Source organism: Martes martes, assembly GCF_963455335.1.
Source record: "Martes martes genome assembly, chromosome: 5".
Lineage (NCBI taxonomy): Eukaryota > Metazoa > Chordata > Mammalia > Carnivora > Mustelidae > Martes > Martes martes.
Genome location: NC_137892.1, coordinates 90,062,249 through 90,087,019, shown reverse-complemented (window position 1 = coordinate 90,087,019; position 24,771 = coordinate 90,062,249). Strand labels below are relative to the sequence as shown.

At 39.8% G+C, this 24,771-nt stretch overlaps 2 protein-coding genes across 3 annotated transcripts in view; one reads left to right on the top strand and one right to left on the bottom strand.

Annotated features, from left to right (window-relative positions):
* The window catches only part of CTNNA1 (catenin alpha 1), a 183,379-nt gene that overhangs the window by 113,717 nt on the left and 44,891 nt on the right, over positions 1-24,771 (top strand). For both annotated transcript variants that reach the window (XM_080803534.1, XM_080803535.1), the window contains 2 exons: positions 17,956-18,036; positions 19,177-19,329. In XM_080803534.1, the coding sequence (XP_080659660.1) occupies positions 17,956-18,036; positions 19,177-19,329 (234 nt within the window). The remainder of the gene's footprint in view (positions 1-17,955; positions 18,037-19,176; positions 19,330-24,771) is intronic.
* LRRTM2 (leucine rich repeat transmembrane neuronal 2) lies at positions 2,491-5,723 on the bottom strand. The gene has a single exon (XM_080803536.1). It carries the CDS (start codon positions 5,694-5,696, stop codon positions 4,182-4,184), a length of 1,515 nt encoding a protein of 504 aa, XP_080659662.1. The 5' UTR covers positions 5,697-5,723; the 3' UTR covers positions 2,491-4,181.

Below are 24,771 nucleotides of genomic sequence, written 5' to 3'. Positions count from 1 at the left end.
TACAAAACAAATGTTCATTTAAGTTTTCTCCGTCACAAATGGTTTTTCAAGTTTCACATGTCAAAATTGATTGCCTACCAAGGAAAAGCTTAAAAAAAAAAAAAGACATTCACTTTTTACAGTATACACAATTTTAATAACAAATCTTTCCTGTACACTGCACTTTGTTATCCCCCTGGCCCCATTATAATAGAATTTTCTTCCCACCCCCCCCAACCCAGTTGCCCACCTCCCAGCAAAAACAAAACAAAACAGAAAAATGGCTCTTAAGGTGATTGAACACAATGTGTTTGGACTGTACTTTTAGTGTCCAGTCTCAGTGTTGATAGGAAGGTTCACCAAACATTCCATATATCAGACTTTTTTTTTTTTTTAAAGATTACCAAGGAAGAATATGTTAGTTGAAGGAGTAGCAGAGATTTCCAAATGTTTGTATGAATAGCTTGTATGAAAGCTTGAACAGTCATTTTCCTTGTGTTTTTGGCTTTATTCAAGTACTGTGATTTTGCCCTAGGTTAAGAACAGGAATATTTAATAACCTATAGATGACCTTATCATTTTTATCTTCATCTTTTTCTGGTTGAAGCACTTAAGCCAATGAAATATGAAGATCATGTCCCAAAACAGACTTTGAGAAAGGTCTGTCACTGTATTGCTCTATTAGGAAAATGATCATGTAAGTCAGCTTCTCAAAATATTCTTTTAAAATTTCATATAGATATCCACATTTTAGGAAGAGAACATTTATAGCTTTTTGCCCTGATAGCATGTGTAGGAAGTATGCCTTAAGAAAATGATATGCCTGTTTTGAATTTTAGGATTTGGACCTAGTGATACAGAGGGCTCATTTCTATTGGAAAGATGGAGTCTAGCTCTTGGTGACTAGCATTAGAATAAGCAGATGGATTTTAATAATTAGTGGAGTTGGAAAGTTCAGTCGATTCCATTCATTGAATTGGTATAGAAATTAACTTAGGCACATTAAGAAATTACATGTGTTAGTGCAGATTTTTGGCTTAAAAAATTAGTATCTTTGCTATTTGATGTTGGCAGTGGGTATTCTCTGAGTTGTGTGTGGATTTGCAGATTTATCAGCCCACTCTGATTTCAGAAAAGTGATTGAAATCCCTGGCAAGCTACAGAAATGAATATAAACGATTCCAAACAAGCTCTTGGTTACTAGGTGGGTACAGTATCATAGCCTTCTTAGCTTTTCTTTTTCCAGAGAGATTTAATTATTTTTCTGGTTCTTGTTTAAGTGGTCATTTTCCTCAAACCTTGAAAGTGAAAAAAGATCTGAGGGAGGGGGTAGGCGCTGAAGAGGATAAGACTACACTGATAAAACAAAAGCTCTAACATCATATTACCAGGATCTGCAGTGTAGCTGTGACGCTCTTACACCCTAGCCAGTTGGTAAGGAGAGGACATATGACTAACAGTCTCATCTTCAAACCTGTGCTGATACCGAAACACAAATAGGCCAAAATTCAATGGAATCCTGCCTTCTACAAGCAGTTGAAAAGGGAAGTTTGCACTTTAAAGGAAAAAGGAAAATGCTGTCTGGCACTGTTACTTTTCTCTGAGAGCATTACCAAAAAAATAGAGGGCAAAAAATTTTTATAGTTTTCGACTGGAAAGTATTCCTTAGTGGCTTTGCTATGCTGTTTCCCAGAATTTACTGAATTGCTTGTTTTCCCAGTTTACTTTTCTACACCCATTAAGGATTTTGTCAGTTGTTGATCCATTTTACTAAAGGTAATCTTTAATATTTATGTGGGAATTTTTAGCCAGTATTTCTCATCCTTCTCTTCACAGTTTCAATTAATGTTGGTTGTGGATAAAATGACGGAAAATACTCCAGTGCTATCCTTTAGGGCTAGTGGAGTCTGTGTGTTCAGGGCACAGTTGTGTTGTGACAAAGCTTACCCTGATAAATGGGTTGGTAAATTTTAGCTCATGGAGCTCTCATTTGTAATGGGGCTTCTGATCCAGCCCCTCCATAGGGAAGCAGTGATCTGCGCTCTATGCCGTAAAATCAGCTTCTGTCTCTGCTCAGGCAGGCCCAGGGTCTGGTTTAATAAGAAATGAAATGCTCACCGCTCAAGATCAGCTGAACACAGCTGGGCTGAGACTTTGCCAAACTAATCTACCCACCCTAAAAAATATAGAGAGCACATTTTTACCTTAATTTGTGATCTCATCTGCGTTTTTACTGATAGACGTTTTCTTTGAAATGTAGGTAGACACCCCTCTCTTCATATTAAAGAAGAAAAAAATTACAGTTAAATCTCATGGGTTAAACTGTAGTCTTAGCATGTTTGCAGTTCAGTCCTGGGAAGAAAACATGCCTTGGATAGGAGGATAACGTGTTAATGGTCATATTAAGGGAAAGATTAGCTGTTTTTGTTTGTTTGTTTGTTTGTTTAATGGTAGTGGTTTTCTCTAAGGATATATGCCTTTTTTCACATAGAGCCAATGTCAGTTGTAGAAATGCTCATTTTTCTAAAATTAAGCCAGTCTAATTTAATGGGTTTTGCTACTACATGCAAGAAACCTCTTTTATGGAAAAATTCTATATGAAATGATGACTTGGATCTAAATCCTGAATATGTCATAGTTTCTTTGTAGAAATCATAATCAAAGAAATGAGATACTTGTGGCTCTTTTCTGCATGAAAAGTGTGGCATCGTTACCATGTTAATTATGGAATGTTTTTATTAACACTCTCTCCCCTTTTCAGCTGCAGGTCCCAGGGCCTTGCCCTGTTTGATGCAGATTGTGTAGTTAACCTTTGCCTCACTCATGCCTGTCTTTTAACTTAAGCTATACTGTTTCTTTGGGTCACATTTCAAAATGCTGCCTTTCCCTTTCATCCCTTCACCTCCACGCCACCTTTGCATTACCGCTGTGTGGCTGTATAGGCATGTAGAATGTTCTCCTCAGTAATATGTTGTTCCCTTCACTTAGAAGGAACTGCTCTTATAGTATGGATAGATATCTTTATTAAATAGCCAAATTTCAGCATATAATATTTAGAAAGTGATTTTTTTTCTTGGTTCCATTATACTATATACTATTAAAAACTAGTGTTACGCCTGTTGCTAGCCAATTGTTTTTAATTTGGCTTTTCGAGGTTTGAAGATCAGGAGAAGGCAGAAGAAAGAGGTTTAAACCCCTTTGTCAAGGCATCTTTGATCATGGAGGGAAGGAGAAAATTTTTGTGTGTGCTTTCAAACTAGAGGGAGCAGGTCACAGGATTGTTAAATTGACTCAGTTTGTCTCTTTTCTGTCCAAAATAATTTCTAAATCTTTTTTTACATGTAAACGTAAATATAGGATTTAGTAAACTAATTAGTAAAACGGTGATTTAATAGTAGTTTAAGAAAATTGTCTAAATGCCACAAAAATCAACATTTCCATTATAAGTAAAACTAGAGATATGTCACATGAAGTCAGTGTAATTATTTACTATTGATTTCATTGTAATGAGACCTTTTCACAATCACTTGGATTCATTATTTAAATATATTAAAGAGTCACTCAGCTTATTAGAATTACATAAAGGGTTCTGATTTCATAATGTGGACTTCGATAGTATCTACCAACCCAGGCAAAAACTCTGGAAGAAGAGTGTTTAATATTTACCAGTCTTCAGCATAAATCAAATTCTACTTCCCACACTGGCAGTAAATTGTAGATTTGAGTAAATACCAAATTATCATATAAGGGAACTTTGCTAAGCCTCCTTTTAAGCAGCAAGCCAGTTGTGGTACTTGGGATGGAGAGCAGTGATCTAACAAGTATTGATCCATATCTTTTTCTGCTCAGTAGCTTCTTTCCAAACTGTTTTCAGTAGAAAAAAAATAGCATATGGAGACCTTAGTGTAAATGTTTACACATAATAGTTTATAATTACATACATGAAATGTCTTATTTTGAAGTAAGCATTTTTAGACTTTGCAACAAGAGTGCAAATTAATAAGAGCTTTGCTTCATATAACACTTAAAATATGGTTTCATAAAAAAAATTAAAAATACTTCAACACTTCAAAAACTTAAGTCTCCACTTGATTTGGAAAATTAGGCTTAATGTCACCATTGGTAAAAATTAGGTATGTATTTAGCCCCTACTATGTAAAATAGGTTACTTATCTGATGTAATTTTTGATGACGGGCCGATATTATACTTCACATTCTTTGTATGGCAGCTGCTGACACTTGCACTGTCCATAACCATTAATGATGATGAAGGGTCCTTCATGGGTGGGTTCATATTCATTATACGGTCCTTGGTCTGACATGTTTGACATATGGAGTCGTGTTTGGGATCGGAGCTGCCTGTGGTTCTGAATCATTGAGCACTGCCTAATTCTTCTTAAAGTGGGAGGGCAGCACTTCCTGGAGATGAACACTATAAAAATAATAAAAAAGAAAGAAAACAATAAAGCCATTGTTCCTGTAATTACCCGCTGAGTGAAGATGGCATTGTCTGGTTCGGGAAAGTGTTCCTCAGTAGTAACTGCTATGCCTGCAGTAGTTGGGATTTCTTTGTCTCCCACATGGTAACTTGATGAGCTTATTCTTTTTGTGTATTCAGTGGTTGGATCTCTATAAGTTGTAGCCATGGCAGTGACAGTGGTTGATAAATTCCAGCAGAGCTGAAATCCGTGGACTGCATCTAGTATATCCTCTCCTTGGGTGTGGTCAGGGCTGTGACATAGGATGGAATGTTCCCACCGACCTTGGAAACTGCCCAGCCAGGAGGCCAAAGCACATATTCGAGGGCTGCATTCCCAAAGATTGCCAGAGAGGCCGACGGTTGTGAGGGATCTCAGGGAGTTTAAGATCTTGGAATCAAGGCTATTTAACTTGTTGTTATCCATGAGGAGAATTTTAAGATTAGGCATCGTGTCAAATACTGTCAGGTCGATGGCTTTAATTTCATTTCCAGTCAAGTCTAGCTTTTCTAAAGTGCCCCAGGTCCACTCCATTCCACATGTCAAGTTGCTAATTTTGTTCCATTGTAAGAAGAGTGTGTGCAGACTGCTTAGCCGTAGGAAATGAGCAAAATTAATCTTCGTCAGCTGGTTGTGCTCTAGGTGAAGCTCTCTCAGTTTGATTAATCCTGCAAATCCATTGCGAGCCAAACTTCGCAAACGGTTTGTGCTCAAATCCAGAAACTCCAGACTACGACAGTCCCAGAACAGACGTACTGGGATAGTCCGCAGGGAGTTGGACCGTAAATGCAAGGTCTGCAGCTTCCGAAGGCCGTAGAAGAGCTCTGGGTGCAGAGATGACAGCTGATTAAAAGACAGGTCCAAATTTTGCAGGTTAATCAGTTGAGTAAAAGTTGTGTTTGGCAAGTAAAATATTTTGTTGGAACTTAAGATTAATTCCTTAAGTTTATATAGTCCTTGAAAAGCATCTTCTTTTACTGTTGAAATTTGATTGTGGTCTAAGTGGAGCCAGGTAAGTTGACTGAAGCTGGCAAATTGATCCCTTTCGAGCTCTGTGATGTGATTGTGCCTCAGGGACAGGCCCAGAGAGCCCTTGTCTGTGGCGTTTGGCACTGAGCGGAAGCCCTGAGAGTCGCAGTAGAAGAGCAGCTTCTCGCAGCGGCATTTGGGTGGACACGCCATACCCAGGGCAGGCAGCATTTTTAAAACCATACTCATTGCATATATTGCTGCCAACATAGGGGCCCCTAATGGCCACTTGAAATGTAAGCCTGCAGAATATAATTTAAGGAAAACAAGAAGATAGGATATTTTTCAGCAGAATGTATGAGCTGTTAAAAAAAACAACATTATGGCGAAAGATTTCACTGCATATAACTTATTTTTCATTTGCTGCAGGAAAACTAACCTTGTTAGTATGACTAGAACAAAACTTAAACCATTAAGAAAATAGAACATGTTCTGTCATTAGCAATATAGGCTGTTACCTAAACCTCAAAATCCAGAAATTTGACAGTGATTTCTTTCATAAAACATGAATTCAGTGGCTTATTTTAAAAAGCACGATTCCTTGCTGACGGTACAAAACACATAAATGCATGGACTTACCCATTCTTCTGAGCACATTGGAGGCTGCATTCAGTCGCGGTTGTTAGACTCAACGCAGTGAGTCTGTAAAAGGCTCTAACATGCAGGAGCCTTTGACCAGTTTCCTGTTTTCTGTGTCCCAGGCTTTCTGAGCAAAATTGAATCCACCAGGGTGAGTTATTTTTTTCCTTAGGATATTCCTCTTGAAAGCATTGGTTTCATTTTCTGTGTCCTCTCTGCTTCCCTTAATCAGTTTTGAATGTAAGTTATTAATTTCGTCCTCCTTTAACTGCTCAGCTGGTTAATCAAAGCTTCAGTCTCTCCTTTCTGCAGCCGTTAGTTCCCTCGGTCTTAACTTGTTGATGGCAGATGGGCGGCTTGTTGCAGAGAAGAGCTCCTGGAGCAGCATGAGTGCATTTACTGAAAAGCTTTTCCGAGAAACGGCACAAGAATGGAATTGCTTATGTGCTGCGACCACACAGAACTGTATATAGGCTGACGTCACCGGGTGACGTGTCTTTTGTTTGGGTTTTCCAGAAGCTTTACTGTTATAAAGCACTGTGCTTTGTAACAGTATCGGGGTCGCTGTAAGACCCCTTGATTGTAATAAAGCAAGAAAGAGGACCCCTGACTTAAAAACATGGTATTCCTTCAGTGTAGGAAGCAGCAGTGAGGTATAATAAAGGCTGCATTCAGGAAGACCCGTCTGAACAGTGAGTTGGGATAGCAGAGTGATGATTTTTAATGCTTGGAAGAGCCAGTGTTAGACTGCCGGTTCTGCAGAGAGAGATCATCTACATGGGCAGGAGCCTGCACGATTTGTGAAGTGCAGATTTAATGCTGGCCTGTGCGAGGTAGTGCCTGCTGCTCCGGTAGTTTGGAAAGCTACTCAGTCACCTTGTTGTCATGCTTGGCGAAAATAGAAGTCTGACTATAATTTGCTTTAGATGTGTTGGAAAACTAGCCAAGGTGGGCTTGGCTTCTTGTCACTAAGAGCTTAACATCATAAACCAAGAATGAAGAGGGGGGAAAAAACCTTACAATACAAAGTATTTGGTTACTTTTGCTCCTTGAGAATTGAAGGGGAAATTGAGTTAAAAAGACTTCTCCTTTTCTGTCTCATTTTACAACAATGTTTTGATCATAGTGCTGATTGAAAAGTAATGCTGATTTGATCTTTAGATGTCTTACTAGGAGAATAAGGGTGATACTGTTACTTAATACTGCATGCCCTAAATAAACATAAACCTAGAACAGAAGTGATTTAGGACAAGTGATAGAGCATGGTTGGATTCTGGTATAGTCCCTCATATTTACCTCTGAATCTCACCTAGTCCTTCAGCTGAAAGGACTGAGCTTGATTTGGGGCATTGTAGCCCCCATGTAACAGAGCATTTGCATACTTAATAGCTCCTACTGGCACACGTAAGAACTGACTTTGAGTCTAATACTCACTGTTGTTGGAATCTCTGGTGAATACAGAAGGTCACTTATACTTTAGACTAGGATTTTGTTTTTGCTTGACCTGTGTCTTCTCTTGTTGAATAGTGTCGTCATTTTTCAGAACTTGGTTATGAACCTACAATTCCATGTTTATCTTTTTTTAAGGTTTTATTTATTTGAGAGACCACTAGAGAGAGAGAGCAAGCACGAGTCGGGGGCAGAGGGAGAAGGAGAAGCAGGCATCCTGTTGAGCAGGGAGCCTAACGTGAGGCTCAATCCCAGGACCCCAGGATCATGAGCCAAAGGCAGACACTTAACCAACTGAGCCACCCAGGTGCCCCCAGGTCCATGTTTAATATACTGTAAATGTGAAGGATTTCTCTAGCATTAGTCAGGGCCACACACACACACACATACAGACACACGTATGTGTATATATACATATACATACACGTATGTGTGTGTGTATATATGTGTGTATATATATATTCATATATTCAGGCTTGACAAATGTAAGGCCTTTTACACGTCTTACCTTATATTAATTTGGGCTTCCATGCCAATTCCTGTCATACCGTTGGTGCTTAACCTGGAGGCAAAAATTTCAAAACTACCTGTGGTGTCTGTGAAACCAGAACATCATTGGCCTCTTGGCTTCCAGGAGCTTCATCCCACTGAGTAAGAAGTTATCCTCTAAAGACATATAGTTCCTGTGTTGAAAGGTGTTACTGGAGTGAGAATTGGAGGAATCCAAGGTCCTGTCCTCAGGGCCCTGCATGAAGGTGCTGTGGAAGCATCAGCAACTGCAGGTGGGTTAGTCTAAGTCCTCTTAGAAGCAGGCCCCAAGATGGATTAGAAGTATTAAAGTTATATTTGGAAAATACATAGAGGTATAAAAGGAGAGAGAAGACAGTAGGAATACTTTATAGGCCACTGGAGTCTTCAGGCCACAGAGGAAGGTAAGATTGGATAGACAGTCATAGACTGCAGTGCATCCCCAGGCCAGAGCCAAGCTCCCAAGCCAGAACTGCCCGTGAGTGGAACCCCACATTCTTAATGAGCCTGTGGTAGTACTCTTGCCATTTTCCTACTTGCTGGTTAAGGAAGGGAAAGGTTCCTTTTTAGACCTAAAGGATGTCACTACCCCCCGACCCCAACCCCCCACCGACCTCATCTTTTCCGAAGTCTTGTCTGTCCATAGGCCAGAAGTTCTTAACCTGGGTCCATAGACTGATTTGCAGAATTCTGTTTCTTGTGCATTTTTCTGTGAATAAGTTTTAATCAGATTCATACAGGGCCTGTGAGCTTGGGTGACAGAGTTCCTGCTCTACAGCAACTTTCTCCCAAAACATCTAAGGAGGGGGAGTCTGATAAGGACTGTCTCTTAATATTTTTTTTTAAAGGAAAAACAGCCCTTGGGTTACTATAACTGCCCTTATGGAATGAAGTCAGCTACTCCCTGATTTCAAAACAAAAAAACAAAAAATACCTTTAACATGCAAGAGGAACTGGATTAAATTCTTTCCTGAAGTAACCACTTTGATTCCATGTGGAGAAAAGCATTAGAGTTAGTTGGATTAGAGCAACCACAATTAGGAATGAGTTGTATGTGAAAATTTAGAAGGAAAGCATCTCCTTCCCCTTACTCTTGGTTCCTTTATGCTCTCTAGTCTGCTTGCCTACCTCTTACATGTTAACAAATGGAGAATGCTTAAATTATATTATCCTAGCACTGTTAGACCAGATTTGTGGGCAAGGAAAGTCACCCAGAGAAGCACCAGTGCGATCAAGAGTAATTTTATTTATTTATTTATTTATTTATTTATTTATTTATTTATTTAACAGAGAGAGAGAGAGAGAGAGATATCACAGGTAGGCAGAGAAGCAGACTGAGAGAGGGGTGAAGCAGGCTCCCCGCTGAGCAGAGACACACGCCACCCCCTCCCCCCCCCCCCCCATATGCAGGGCTCAATCCCAGGACTCTGGGATCATGACCCGAGCGGAAGGCAGAGGCTTAACCCACTGAGCCACCCAGGTGCCCCAAGAGTAATTATTTTTTCCTGCATCTGGAGAAGTGGGCAGTAATAATGCACAGTACCCAGAGGGTTCCTTCTAAGTCACAAGTCATCTTGCCTTTTCTTTGGGTTCAAAAGGTTGTCTGTGGAACCAAAGAAGATACAGTGTTTGTCTTAAAATCGGTGGAGTACATGGTTCCCATTGATGGAATTTTATATATATATTTTTTATCTTTTTCTTTAGCTCAAAGGGCTAAGCAGAGATCCATGTTCTTTCTGAATTAAACTTACTTCTGGTTTCATTTTAGGCAGCTTTACTCTCCATACATATGTCTTTGACTTAATTAAAGTGGCAGTTCAGCCTCTGGAAAGCACTGTCCATATCCTCTGCTCAAGTTTTCACTGCTTTGTTGTTGTTTGTGACAAGGCAAAGGAGAAGCAGAGTCAAACTCATTTCTCCTCTCTGAATGGCTTTAAGCAAAAGTAATTGAGTCAAGCTGCAGGGCTTAGGTGCTGTAGTTTTGTGCATTACTCTACATGAAAGTTTGCTTTTGATACGTATTACTGATTAGGGAGAATTATTTCCCTGCTCAGAGAGGCAGATGTACAGATACATGAAATTTTCTTTTCATTTGTGGTAGAGCCAGAGCTTGATTTTTGCATCACGCTAAAAAGTCAAATGTTTCTTGAATCATTCCCAAATCCAAAAATTGTAATAACTCTAATACCAGTGGTCCTGCATATAGGTGCTCTGGAGAATTACCTTAAAATAAATGTTGTTCAGGTCCCCTCTACCTCGTCATCGTGGCAGGTAAACTCCAAAGCCTGGTTGAATCGGGGACTCTTTATTGGGGTCTGCATGTCCTTGCAGCTCAGGCCTCCCTCTAATGGACTGTTCCAGGGAATGGATGGGGGTAAATGCTGTTTCTGATCCACAGCTGGATCCTTGTCACACCTGGCAGGGCCCACAGCCGGCATGCATAAATGGTTTGTCAGTGGGAAAACCAACCAACCAAACAACCAAACAAACAAACAAAAAACCTTGTTGCTGCCAGTCTTGATTGCTACTTGGAGGATCTCCTCAGGTTTATCAAAAAATGATAGTCATTTTTGGGTGAAGGTCCTAGATTTTGTGGGTCTAAGTATATCCCCTGCTAAGAACCTTTTACGGTTCTTAGTTGGCAACCTCATATTTGGGCCTATATTAGAATAAGTGGTTTTCTTTTGTAGGGAAGAGGGAAGATGAGAGAAGATTACAATAAATCCTAGAGTTGTTCACTGCTTTCATACTACATATATTTGGGGGCAGAGATATGACTGTTCTTTTAAATTATTTGATTTGCTATTTAGAAAAAAAAAAAACCAGTGAAGTTCCTGCTGAACATTAGCCTGTTATCTTCTCAAGAAACAAAATGTGTATGACAGAGGCAGATAGAATACATAAGGATGCATTGGCTTTACCAGTTGATCATGTTGGGATGGATTAAAGAGTAGTTGATGGTCCCAGGTGGAGCTGGAGGATCTGAGAGCATTCAGAACACTAGGCTCCTGGAGTCTTGGTGTTCACTAGACCGCTGTTGTGTGTAAATAAATGGGTGATGGTTGGTAATCTTTCTTTTCAAATACCTTTTTAAAAGTCAGTTGTCCACATATGGCCGGGAATCCCCGTTTTTTACTAGACCTTTGTCCCTATCCCTACCCTCCATTGATTTTTATATTTTACTAGACCTTTGTCCCTATCCCTACCCTCCATTGGTTTTGATATTTAAAAGTCCTTTTGTTCTCTTGTTAGTAAACATGACTGAGAAAACTGAAAGAAGGAGTAGTGGTGCCACAGTGATGGTGAACTGTGTTCCATTTGATGCAATAACTTAGAAACTTAGGGATTTCTTCTAGCTTTGGAGGCATGTGCTTTTTGGTAGTTGTTGCTGGTGGGGGTAGCAGGGCTAGGATCAGGTAACAGCCCAACTCTCTAGTGCTAATTTTGTATTCTGTGTCCAAGGCTAGGTAATTCAGCAGTAAATCCTGGGGTGATGCACTGGAGAGTCAGACATTAGGTGAGGGGAAATCTTTCATAGAACTTCGGGCAGAGGTGCATTTCAGCCATGAAGATCTTATTTCATCTACCATAGACCTCATACCAAACAGAACTATCTTAAAGTCTTGATTAATGCAGACTGATTGAAATTTGTATTGCCAAAACCTTTTTTTAACTTTTTGCACAGTGGCTTCATCGTGTTCATGTTTTCCCCTTCCTGTGTGTGTGTGGCAGACTTCATTTTTTTATTCTGAAATACTGCCAAGTTTGGATTTGTCCTTCCTGCTTCTCCCACTCCGTTTCCAAGTAGCTTTCTCTTTAGATGTGTTTCCTCCTGCCAACATAGGTGGCTCACAGGTATACAAAGCCATTTGCACAGAACAGAATTAAGAGTTAAGATACCCATTCATATTTTCTTGAAGAATCCCTTTCAGTGTTAGGCCTTTTGACCCAGTTGGCTAAACTTAAAGGGGTGAATTTGTGTGTATATTGGCTAGATGCTAGCAGTCTTCATTGCTGAACCTTAGAAATGTTATTCCCTCAAAAATCTGGGGTAGAAGGACAGCAACATGTGCTAAGACAAGCAAAAAATTTGAACATGTGTTATCATCAGTGCAAAGAAAATCAATTACAAAAATTTGACCCAAAGAAAAAGATCATTGCTTACTATGAAAGGCTTATAGCAGCATGTCAGCGTTATAGCTGGGCTTGAGCTGAACCCATATTGCTGAAACAGTTACTGCTAAGGCTTGACATCCTGTGGGAGCTGATTCCAAGTTGCTGCTGCTTTTTTTGCAGGACGTCTGTCTGTCTAATGGCTTCATAGTTTTTCCCTTGTATGGCTGTACCGTAATTTGTGAACATGTAGTTTGTTTTGAGGATTTTGGCTTTTGCAGACAGTGTAAAATGAATATCCTTTTAATATCTTTGCATCCTTAGGCAAGTTTATATATAAATTCCTAACCATAAAATCACTGGGTTACAGTCTATGTATATTTAAAATTGATAGACATTGCTGCATTGCCTTCCAAAAAGTTTTAAACCATTTCATACTTTCCCATAAGTCTGTAAGCGTTCACTAACCATCCCACCACCTCCCTCCCCCACCCCCACACCATATTAAACAATATTTGGGAATCTCATAGGTGAAAAATGCTCTTTTATTTGTTTCTCTCTACTTATGAGTAACAACGAATATCATTTGTTTGTAGGTGTATTATCCTTTTGTTCCTTTTTGTGGATGTGTATTTCATTTGCTCATTCTTAAAGATTTGTAAGCTATTTTTTTAAATTAAATTAATTTGGCGGGGTGCCTGGGTGGCTCAGTCAGTTGAGTGTCCGACTCTTGATTTCATCTCGGGTCATGATCTCATGGTCGTGAGATCAGGCCCCACATCGAGCTCAGTGCTTTTTTGTTGTTGTTAATCAGTGTAGAAATCAAAAGAGATCCTGTTTTATCACCAAATCTTAGCCTGATTTTCCTAGTCGACTGAGCATTTAAAAATTCTTCTGAGGGGCGCCTGGGTGGCCCAGTGGGTTAAAGCCTCTGCCTTTGGTTCAAGTCATGGTCTCGGGGTCCTGGGATTGAGTCCCGCACCAGGCTCTCTCTGCTCGGTGGGGAGCCTGCTTCCCCCCCCTTTCTCTGCCTGCCTCTCGGCCTACTTGTGATCTCTGTTAAATAAATAAATAAAATCTTTTAAAAAAATCCTTCTGAAATATCCTCACAGTTGAGTCATCCTAGTCTTTTTTTCTTCTGGGTTATTAGTAGTTCTAAAATTAAGGCCTTATTTTATGAACTTCATATACTTACTTCATATACCTGTTTGCTTTATTTATTTATTTATTTATTTTTAATTTAAATTCAGTTAGCCAACATACAGGACATCATTAGTTTCAGATGTAGAGTTCAGTTATTCATCAGTTGTGTATAACACCCAGTGCCTATCGCATCATGTGCCCTTCGTAATGCCCACTGTCCAGTTACCGTGTCCCCCACCCCTCTCCCCTCCAGCAACCCTCAGTTTGTTTCCTGTAGTTCAGAGTCTCTCATGGTTTGTGTCTCCCTCTCTGATTTCTTCTCTTTCTGATTTTCCCTCCCTTTCCTTATGATCCTCTGTGCTATTTTTTACATTCCATGTATGAGTGAAACCATATGATAATTGTCTTTCTCTGATTGACTTATTTTGCTCAGTGTAATACCCTCTAGTTCCATTCACATCAGTGTAAATGGCAAGATTTCATCCTTTCTGATGGCCAAATAATACTCCATTATATGTACACGACATTTTCTTTATCCATTCCTCTGTGGATGGACATCTGGGCTCTTTTCATAGTTGGGCTGTTGGGAACCCTCTTACACTGTTGGTGGGAATGCAGGCTGGTATATCCACTCTGGAAAACAGTAGGGAGGTTCCTTAAGAAGTTAAAAATAGAGCAACCCTGGGGCTCCTGGGTGGCTCAAGTCCATTTGTGTCTGCCTTTGGCTCAGGTCATAGTCCCAGGATCCTGGGATCAAGCCCTGCATCCAGCTCCCTGTTCAGCAGGGAGTCTGCTTTTCCCTCTCCCTCTGCACCTTCCCAGGTTTGTGCTTGCTCTTCGTCTCTCTCTCTCTCTCTCTCTCTCTCTCTCTCTCTCTGTCTCTCTCTCTCTCAAGAGAAAGGTAGAGTGGCTTCTTCATGCTTCTGTTGAAGATGGGTTTTGAAAGCCCTTTCACTGTCTCAACTAGGACTGTGTTGCTAGAGGCCATCTAGCTAATAACCTTTACCTCCCCTCAGTTCAGCTGATATTTACTTGCTGAGGGAAAACTGTATGTTGAAACCCTAAATATGCCCTATCGTTTTCTTAGCCCTTTTGTCACTGCTTAGCAGGACATACATATCAAATGTGAGTGAACCTAGGTGGTCTCTGCTTAGATGGAATAGAGTTTCAATAGGTAGGAGCTGTGAGTCATTTATTTTAAAGGTTAAATGAGCAACTTTCCTTTGGCATAACTAAAACTAGAAATAAAAAATCCTAACAGCTTTAATTTCAAAGAGAAGTAAAATATTTTTTATGCATCCCAGCCTTTCCACTTTCATCAAGCTCATTGTTAAAGTTGTAAGTGTGTAAAGTGTAAGTGTGGATATGCCTGTGTACTTACGCCATTATATTTTATTTTATTTACCAAGCACAAGCGGGGTTAGTGAGAGGAGAAGCAGGCTCCCTGCTAAGCAGGGAGGAGGATTCAAGGGCTCAATCCCAGGACTCTGGGATCATGACATGAACTGAAGACACACACTTAACCAACTGAACCACCAGGTGTATGCGTGTGCATACGTGTGTGTGTGTGTGTGTGTGTGTACATATTTTAAAGGGATGCTGTGATTTTAAAAGGGTCTGTCTAGTATAACCTAAAAGCTTCAGCAGATGACTGCTCTGAACTGTCCCTTCCTGATCAGGGAGGCATAAACTTTTATCTCCCAAAGTAACAAGAAAGACAAATTGATTTTTAGGGTAGTTTCACAAATACAGAATTAGCTGATTTGTGGTATGTGTTGAGTCTTAGAGTAAATTTTGCTGTGTGGCTATGATTCCCTCAAAATCAAGCTTGATGATTTGCTTTTATATAACTTGCAAAGTAAATCCTTCTGCACAAATTGAGAAAATGTCTGGGCACTCAAGATTATAAGGGATTGGGTTCTCATGAGGTCATTGTGCCCAGCTTTTGCATTTCAGATAGCTGATATTTTTTTGGATAAATAATCTACTAGAAACATCCTAAAAACGTAGCTAGGAATAATGATAAATCTTACTAGGTTGATTTAAAGAAATTTTTCTGAAGTGTGTTCTTAGCTCTCTGGGGAATATATAGAGACTTTCCTGATGAAGGCATTAGTTTGATTATTTTAAAATTCTGTTTTAGTCACCTTTGCCTTAGATCCTGTTGTTTTGATCTTTGAGATTATCAGTAACTAATTATACTTGTCACATTCTTTCTCACTGATGGCCATGAGTAAATCACCATTTATTCCTTCAGGTAGAAATTCTCATTTCTAAATCAGTTTTGTCTAGACTTTTTTTTTTTTTTTTAATTCCCCTCCCATTTTTTTCCTCCAAGAATTTATTTATTTATTTGACAGAGAGAAAGAGAAAGAAAGAGCGCAAACAGGGTGAGGGACAGAGGGAGAGGGAGAAGCAGGCTCCCTACTGAGGTGGGAGCCCCATGTGGGGCTTGGTCCCAGGACCCTGGGATCATGACCTGAGCTGAAGGCAGATGCTTAACCGACTGAGCCATCCAGGAGCCCATAAAGCCATCAAAAAAAAAGATTTATTTCATTTCATTTTTACTTTTTTAAAATTTATTTTATTCTATCTATTTTTTTGAGATAGAAGATTAGGGAGGGTGGGGCAGAGAGAGTCCCAAGCAGACTCTTTACTGAGCATAGAGCCTGAGGCAGGGCTTGATCTCAGAACTCGGAGATCACAACCTGAGCTGAAACCAAAAGTTGGACTACTTAATTTTATTGGCAATATATGATTATTAGGGGGAAAAGTAATGGATGTGACCCTAAACAAATTTGAGAGTGATTGTATTAATTTAGCATCTGTATTTCAACTCTTAGTATTCCTGAAATCCCCTCTTGTATCCTTTCTGCCCTCTGCTGAGTAATCTATATCCCTCAATATTCCTTCTTTTCTCCTGTAACAATCCATAGAGATGGGGGCAGAGGGACAGGCGTCATTGTTCCATTGGTTCCAGTGGGGGAGAAGAGAGAAGGCGAGTAACAAATAGACAACGAACAGGGCACTGAGAAAACATGAAAATACATCTCCTCACCCAGCTGTTCATGTGCTGTGCTGGTTTGTGTACTGATGGCATATCTATACCAGAATGTTTTGAGGGCACTGGAAAGTAGAACACTGAGTTAAATTCCTTTGTCTACTTGTATCTCTCCTGTGCGTGCTACGTGTTTTATTTTACAGTTGTTGGCTGGGCATTTTGTAAGGAAAAACTTTTAATGTACTTTATGGACTAACCTACTAATATCTTACCAAGGTATTTCCAAGCACATGGCTAGTTCTACCTGGGTAACTTAGCTTTGTCCCCTTTGTTTTCAGCGCCCATCAATTTTGGTTCTGGTTAAAATGTTTCCCGATGAAAATCTCAACTTCCTGACCTTTGAAGTAGTGCCCATTTATATAACTCTCTCAGAGTGACTAATACGTTCTTTTCTGTGCAATACAATTGGATTAAGCTTTGCCTAGAACTTAAAAATATATGACTGAAGTAATCTTACAAAGCATTCTTATTGGAGCTGCATAATACACATTATTAACTCAGACCCTTCCTGGTGCATCTTAACTTTAAAAGTCATTGTTTCACATTGTTTTAGTGCCAGATGCCATCTTTCATATTTTGACATTCTTCACATCTCAGAGTTTATGAGAATCAGGTGTAATGTATTATTGCTTGCAGTTCAAGGAGAAATTAATGTATTCTCAACCTTGAAGTAAAATACAGGTTTAGGGGCCTGGGTGGCTCAGTCAGTTAAGTGTCTGCCCTTGGCTCCAGTCATGAACCCTGCTTTGTGCTCCCTGCTCAGCAGGGAGCCTGCTCCTCCCACTTCCCTGTGCTCAGTCTCTCTCTCACTGTCTGTCTCTCAAATAAGTAAATAAAATCTTTTAAAAAAAGATTTAATTTTTTCAAGCAGAACCTTTTAAATGACAGTCATGTCTTGGCTTCTCTTGGTAAAACTCCATCAGTTCTTGCCATCAGATAATGTGGAGCCTAAGCATTGTAAGGTTAGGGTTTTATTTTGTTTTTGTTTTTGTTTTTTTTTTTAAGATTTTATTTATTTATTAGAGAGAGAGAGAGGGAGTGAGAACACAAGAGGGGTGAGGGACAGAGGGAGAAGCAGTTTCCCACCGATCAGGGAGACGAATGCAGGGCTTGATCCTGGGACTCCAGGATCATGACCTGAGTGGAAGGCAGCTGCTTAATTACCAACTGAGCCACCCAGGTGTCCCAAAGTTAGGTGTTTTGTTTTGTTTTGTTTTGTTTTAAAGATTTTATTTATTTATTTGACAGAGATCACAAGTAGGCAGAGAGGCAGGCAGAGAGAGTGGGGGAAGCAGACTCCCCATCGAGCAGAGAGCCCGATGCGGGCCGATCCCAGGACCCCGGGTTCATGACCCGAGCCTAAGGCAGAGGTCTTAACCCACTGAGCCATCCAGGTGCCCCCCCAAGGTTAGGTTTTTATAAACAAAGCCACATGGTTCTCTCCTACACTACCCTCATTTATTTTCCAAGTTTGGGCTTTAATTTAAAAAAAATAAAAATAAAAAAAATTTTTGATTTGAACAGAAATAACTGTTGGCTATAATTAACATTTCTTTGTGAGTCACTAAAATGTGCATTTCTTTTCTTATTTTTCAGGCTGGACGTAAAGAAAGAAGCGATGCGCTCAATTCTGCAATAGATAAAATGACCAAGAAGACTAGGGACTTGCGTAGGCAGGTAAACTGGAAAAAATTGTTTGCTTTCCCAGTTTCTCACTTTTGTGGTTTGGGTTAAAATTCCAATAAATACTGGGCCCATATTTTTTATTGGGGCAAAGGATGGATTTTTCACAGGGAACGGTCTGTTTATGTTTGATTGCTAGTAAAGTTCTAAATGGTTAATAAAATCTTTTTGGAGCCTGGAATGATATTAACCCACTGGGATGGACTGAATAAATTAGCTCTAGTGTGAAAAGGTTGTACAGGTAAGAAAATCAATGTAAAATGACTTGGGTGGGACCTGTGACAAAACCCTGAAGGGTCTCTTGATACTAGGTTACATACAGGAGAAGCAGAAATTGCAGTGGAGATCCTTGGTGGAGATATTTTTCTAGAACAAATATGTGGGTATAGAGATACTTCGTTTGCTGTATTTTCCAAGCTAGTAAATACACAGGAAAGAATCTCATTTGTTAAATAGTCCCATTAACATTTCAGAATCCAGTTGAGTTTTAGTATTTTAAAAATTAGGGTTGAATTTACAAAGCAATGTATTAAGACTTAAAATGAAATTGTAGTAATAGCAGTTTCCAGACTTAGTAGAGAGATGTTTTATTGATCATGTTTGATAAAAAGCAAAATTAATGATGGAATGTGTTTTTATTCATTTTCCTTCTGGTGAAGTCCTTTCAGAAATGGTTATAAAGATAACCTTTTAGGTTTAAGGTTCACAGTGTGCTAACCCTCTTCAGGTAAACCAGAAGGTACTTAGTCACTTAGTCCTATGTTTTCATTTTTAGTTAGGCAGTTAGGCTAATTACATATATTCCAAGGCTGTGTTTCAATTCAGCCCAGAGCTGCTTTGTATTATTCCTTTAAGATACAAGCTTTAGTTTTTTAATTCCCAAGAAAAAAAGGATATTATCTTGAGTCCTGAAATTTTGTTGCTGAAATGCTGTAACTGCAGCATAACCATTATCTTCAGGATCGTGTTTCCTGTGTTGCAGATCATGTAGCTGCACAGCTTACATGAGGGATCCTCGTATCAGTGTAGCCCAGCTATCATGAGCTAACATTTAACATTTGAAAGTACAAGAGAAAAAAAGCAGTCTAGTTTCTTGGTAGAAATAAAATCAAATTTTTACAATTTATTTATTAGCTCCGCAAAGCTGTCATGGATCATGTTTCAGATTCATTCCTGGAAACCAATGTTCCACTTTTAGTATTGATTGAAGCTGCAAAGAATGGAAATGAGAAAGAAGTTAAGGAATATGCCCAAGTTTTCCGTGAACATGCCAACAAATTAATTGAGGTAAGTGTGTTAGCGGTTTCACTAATTGTAGGTAACTTGGTGGAGTATGGTGATTTTTTAATCACAGTATGTATAAGATGAAAGTCTTTTAGCATTACTTTACATCTATGCCAAACTATCATTTTGGTCAGTTTACATTAATTACGTGTATGATTAAATATAGGTAGTCTCTGTCCTAGAAACTTAACATCTCCACTTAATGTTTTGGGGTTTTTTTTTAAAGATTTTATTTATTTATTTGACAGAGAGAGACAGCGAGAGAGGGAATACAAGCAGGGGGAGTGGGGAGAGGGAGAAGCAGGCTTCCCGCTGAGCTGGGAGCCCTTTGGGACTGAGCCACCCAGGCGCCCCAGCATCTCCACTTAATGTTAATGCAAATAAAAATAGATTGTCATATATCTGAACTTAAAGATACTATAGAAGGGAGTAGTGTCTAGAAGTTGGAGAAATTGCATGGCTTACATCCTGGACTGCATCCTGGCAAATTACTTAAACTTTCTGAATTGCCATTTCTTTTCTGTAAAATGAGGATACTAATGATACCTGTCGGAGGAGGAATATTTTGAGATCTGAAAGAGATGATCTATGTCAGGTGCTTAATTCTTTGCCTTAGACGTAGACTCAGTCCAGTCATCATGTTTTAAAATTGAAGAAACATGCTGTTAATTAGATATGTTTGTACAATAGAAATCTTCATGTAAGTTGATTATTTTGTAAGGTGACAAGAAAAAAAGAGAAGTGAATTGCTATTTAATTTCCGGGTAAGTTAAGCTTGCTACTACCTTTTGGTTATTATATTGGAAAGTATATTATGTTTAACTATTATTTTATTTTTAAAAATGGACACATAGAAGGCAGATACTCAGGTTATTTGATTTTGTAACCTAAATATAAAACATCTAATATATGGAAAAGATATTCCATAGACCATTTGGGAAGTTGGTCATTGTATAAGAATAGAAAATGGACCTTTTATGTAAAATGTGTGTCTTGCACATTTGGATTTATAGTTGACAGTAGGTCAGGTTAATGGCATAAAAATACGCCAAGGAAAACATCAGTAATCACATTAAATGTATTACTAATTTTACACTGGGTTTTCTTTGACCATTAAATGTATTTTGACTTGAATTGATTATGTATAAAATACATAGGTCAGTCTTTAATTTTCTTTTTCTTTTTCTTTTTCTTTTTTTTTTTTAATTCTAGTTAGTTAACATATAGTGCAGTATTGGTTTCAGGAGTAGAATTCGGGGATTCTTTAGTTACATACAACATGCATTGCTCATCATAACAAGTACCCTCTTTAATACTAATCACCCATCTAGCCCATCCCCGCCCTCCCGCCTCCATCAACCCTCAGTTTGTTTTCTGTCTTATTTAAGAGTCTCTTGGTTTCTTCCCCATCCCCCCCCAGTCCTCTAATATGTTAATCTGTTTTGTTTCCTAAATTCCACATATGAGTGAAATCATCTGGTATTTGTCATTATCTGACTGACATAATTCATTTAGCATAATACACTGTCGCTCCATCCATGTTGTTGCAAATGGTAAGATTTCATTCTATCACATCTTTGCCCATTTCTCAGTCGATGGATATTTGGGCTCTTTCCATACTTTGGCTATTGTTGATAAGCTGCTGTAAACATCAGGGTGCATGTACTCCTGTGTTTTTGTGTCCTTTGGGTGAATAATACTTGGTAGTGCAGTTCCTGGGTCATAGGGCAGTCCTGTTTTTAACTTTGGGGAAGCTCCATACTGTTTTCCTGAGTGGCTGCACCAGTTTGCCTTCCCACCAGCAGTTTAAGAGGGTTCCCCTTTCTGCATCTTCACCAGCACCTGTTGTTTCTTATGTTGTTAATTTTAGCCATTCTGACAGGTGTGAGGTGGTATCTCTCATCATGGTTTTGATTCATATTTCCCTGATGATGAGTGACGTTGAGCATCTTTTCATGTGTCTGTTAGCCATCTGGATGTCTTCTTCTTACTATTTTTTTAAAAGATTTTATTTATTTGAGAGAACGCATTCTGGCTCGTGTGTGTGCAAGAGTGGGGGCAGGGGCAGAGGGAGAAGCAAGACCCCTTGCTGAGCAGGGAGCCTGATGCAGGGCCACATCTGGGAACCTTGGAATCATGACCTCTGAGCCAAAGGCATCCACTTAACCGACTGAGCCACCCAGGTGTCCTTTCTTTTTATTATTTTTAAAGATTTTTTTTTTTATTAATTTATTTGCTAGAGAGTGGGGGAGTGGTAGAGGAAGACGGAGAAGCACATTGCCCGCTGAGTGTGGACCCCTCTGTGGGCCCAATCCCAGGACCCCAGATCATGACCTGAGCTGAAGTCAGATGCTTAGCTGACTAACCCATCCAGGCACCCAAGCTATATCTGGATGTCTTCTTTGGATAAGTGTCTGTTCATGTCTTCTCCCCATTTCTTAACTGGATTATTCCTTTTTTAGGGGTGTTGAGTTTGATAAGCTCCTTACAGATCTTGGATACTAAGCCTTTATCAGATATGTCATTTGCAGATATCTTCTCCCATTTGTAGGCTGCGTCTTAGTTTTGTTCATTGGTTTCCTTTGGTGTCCAGAAGCTTTTTATCTTGATAAAATACCAGTAGTTCATTTTTGCTTTTGTTTCCTTTGCCTCTGGTGATGTGTCTAGTAAAAACTTGCTGCAGTCAAGGTCAGAGAGTTTGCTTCCATTTTGATGGTTTCCTGTCTCATATTTAGGTCTTCATCCATTCTGAATTTATTTTTGTGTCTGGTGTAAGAAAGTGGTCCCGTTTTGCCAGCACCATTTGTTAAAGAGAATGTCTTTTTTTTCCATTGGATAGTCTATCCTGCTTTGTCAAAGATTAGTTGACCATATAGTTGTGGGTCATAGGTCAGTCTTCTATTCAAGTTAATGATTCATTTTGAATTAAAGTCAGAAGAGTATCATTTTGTGTCTCCATTAAGCATAGTCTTGTTTGCCATAGTCACGTGGTAGCATGAGGTATAACTTCCAAACCCTCCTTTAGGAAGCCAACCTCCTGTAAGTAGCCTGCATGTGAGAAAGTATGCCTGTAAAGCAGAAAGCAAGGACACTGTACGCCCAAGGCCTAGGGTGACCAGTAGTGGCACAGGAAAGGGCTTGTTGTGGTCCCTGAACCTCAGAGGGTAAGCCCTTGTCTCTAGTGCTGGAGGACTTTTCATTTGGACCTGCTCTGTCAGCTTCGTCCAACACACTGACACTTGCTGTGCAACTGGGTGTGTGCAGATATGGTGCATTTTCCACCATATCTGGTGGATATGGTGTTTCTTGGTAAGGGAATTGAGGCGTAGAGAGGTTAAGTAACTTGCCTAAGGTCCTCCAGCAGTGAGGGCTCTGCCTTTTGAGCTTGCTAGCATAGTGGACAGTGGGAAACATCATGTGGACCTGGTGGCTCTGGAGACCTTGCTTCAGGAGCATGTCCATGCTTCTACTTTTTATTTCATTCTGAACTTCACTAACCAAAGGCCCCTTTGAGTTTGGAGTTTGGTGTTCTCTATCACAACTCAGTTCTGACCCCTGTCGCACCCCTGTCACCCCACCATACTTTTAAATGACATCCTTTTTATTGCTCAAGGCATAACTAGACTTTGTAGTATGACTCTGCAAACAGTTGAATTGCATTTATGGTACTAGAGATACTAGGATATATAATTGCACATGTGCTTGAAAAGGAAATGAGTTTTTAAAGTGTTGTATAAGCCTAAAATTCTTGATTCAAGGCAGAACTTTATTCTTCAGTGACAAGGCTTCCCTACCCTGCACTTTTACATTATGATGAGCACTGAACTAGTGAGGGCCTTGTTTTAAACAAAGGTGAAATACTTCATTTTGATTGTTGCGCTGAATCTCTTTACTTCTTTTAGTTGCATTAGTTCCCTCTTAAATTGGAGTAAATGTCAGCTGACTTTGGTTTTTGTGGCCTTTTGTAGTTTTTCCTGAGCGTTTAGGGAAAGTAAGAGTATGTGGGAAAGTTGAGTAGGGCTAGTGATACTAGCTGGAAAGGTGGGGCTCAGATTCTGCAGCCCCTGAGAATTCTGCCAGATCGGTTTGACTTTTTAAAATACTGCGGTAAAAAATAAGTAAGATAAGATAAAATGAAATACTGAAGTAAAATTCTGTGCTAACCATCTGCAGTAAGTACAGACTCCCCAGGTAAAAGGGCATGATCCCTAACAAGATTGCTCTCACTGTAGGTGCAAGCTGCCACAAGCTCTTCTCACCCAAGTGGCTTTACATTTAGGAGTTCCCCTGATCCTTCCTCACGTGACTGCTGCGTTTCAAATGCCAGCTACAAGTTTGGAGGGTCCCCAGGCTGCCCACACTTCTGACCAACTGACTACAAATTTGGGGGCTTCCCTTGGCCCCCTTGAGGTCTGGTAATGTGCTAGAACAACTCGAACTCAGGACGGTGCATACCTAGGGGCCCACCAGGAGTTACCTCATTAGCATAAACTCTCAGGGCCAGTGTTGAATAACAAAGACATTATTAACTGAACTTAATGGAAGTTTCCTTTCAGGAAACTGAGACAAAGACTGGACATTCTTTATTATACAGCACCTCCCCATCTTGAAGGAATGTGGGATACCTTGTTTTCAGGCCATAAAGCCACATAGAATAGAAGAGGTAAGACAAGGCTGATGTTTGTTTTCTGTAGCTTTACTGCATCCTGTGTGGCCGGTTACCCGGTGACTTACCATTTTATTTACCTGGTTCTTGCATTGTTCTTCTTTTCCCTGGAGGTTTTCCCCTTTGGGAGCTAGGTTTTCTGTTCTTCAGGAATTGGGTCCATCTCTTCACAGTGAGTGGGTTTTCTTTTCGTAGAAACATAGATTCTCATTCTGGTGTGTAAATCCCCCTTCTTTGTAACATCCATGCATTGTTATTTATATTTTTGTGGATTGCTTCTGTAGGGGGACTTTGCTAGGTTCTCTGGTTGTCAGGAAAGAGGAGCCACAATCTCCTTTTCCGGAGCTGCTGCTCTTTTTCTCTCTCTTTTTTTGTTTTACTGCCCTGCACATATAAGTTGAGAGGAGCTGTCAGTGTAAACACACACCCAATTTCAAAGATGTGGTATGGAAAAGAATGTACAATATCTCATTAGCTTTTTATATTGATTACATGTTAAAATGTAATAACTTGGGATTAAAAACAGCACATTAGGGGCATCTGGGTGGCTCAGGCAGCTAAGTGTCTGCCTTTGGCTCAGATCGTGATCCCAGGGTCCTGGGGTCAAGTCCCAGTCAGGCTCCCTGCTCAGTCTCATTCTCTCTCTCTCTCAGATAAATAAATAAAATATTTTTTAGAAAGAAAGAGGAGTGCCTGGGTGGCTCAGTGGGTTAAAGCCTCTGCCTTTGGCTCAGGTCATGGTCCCAGGGTCTTGGGATCAAGCCCCGCATCAGGCGCTC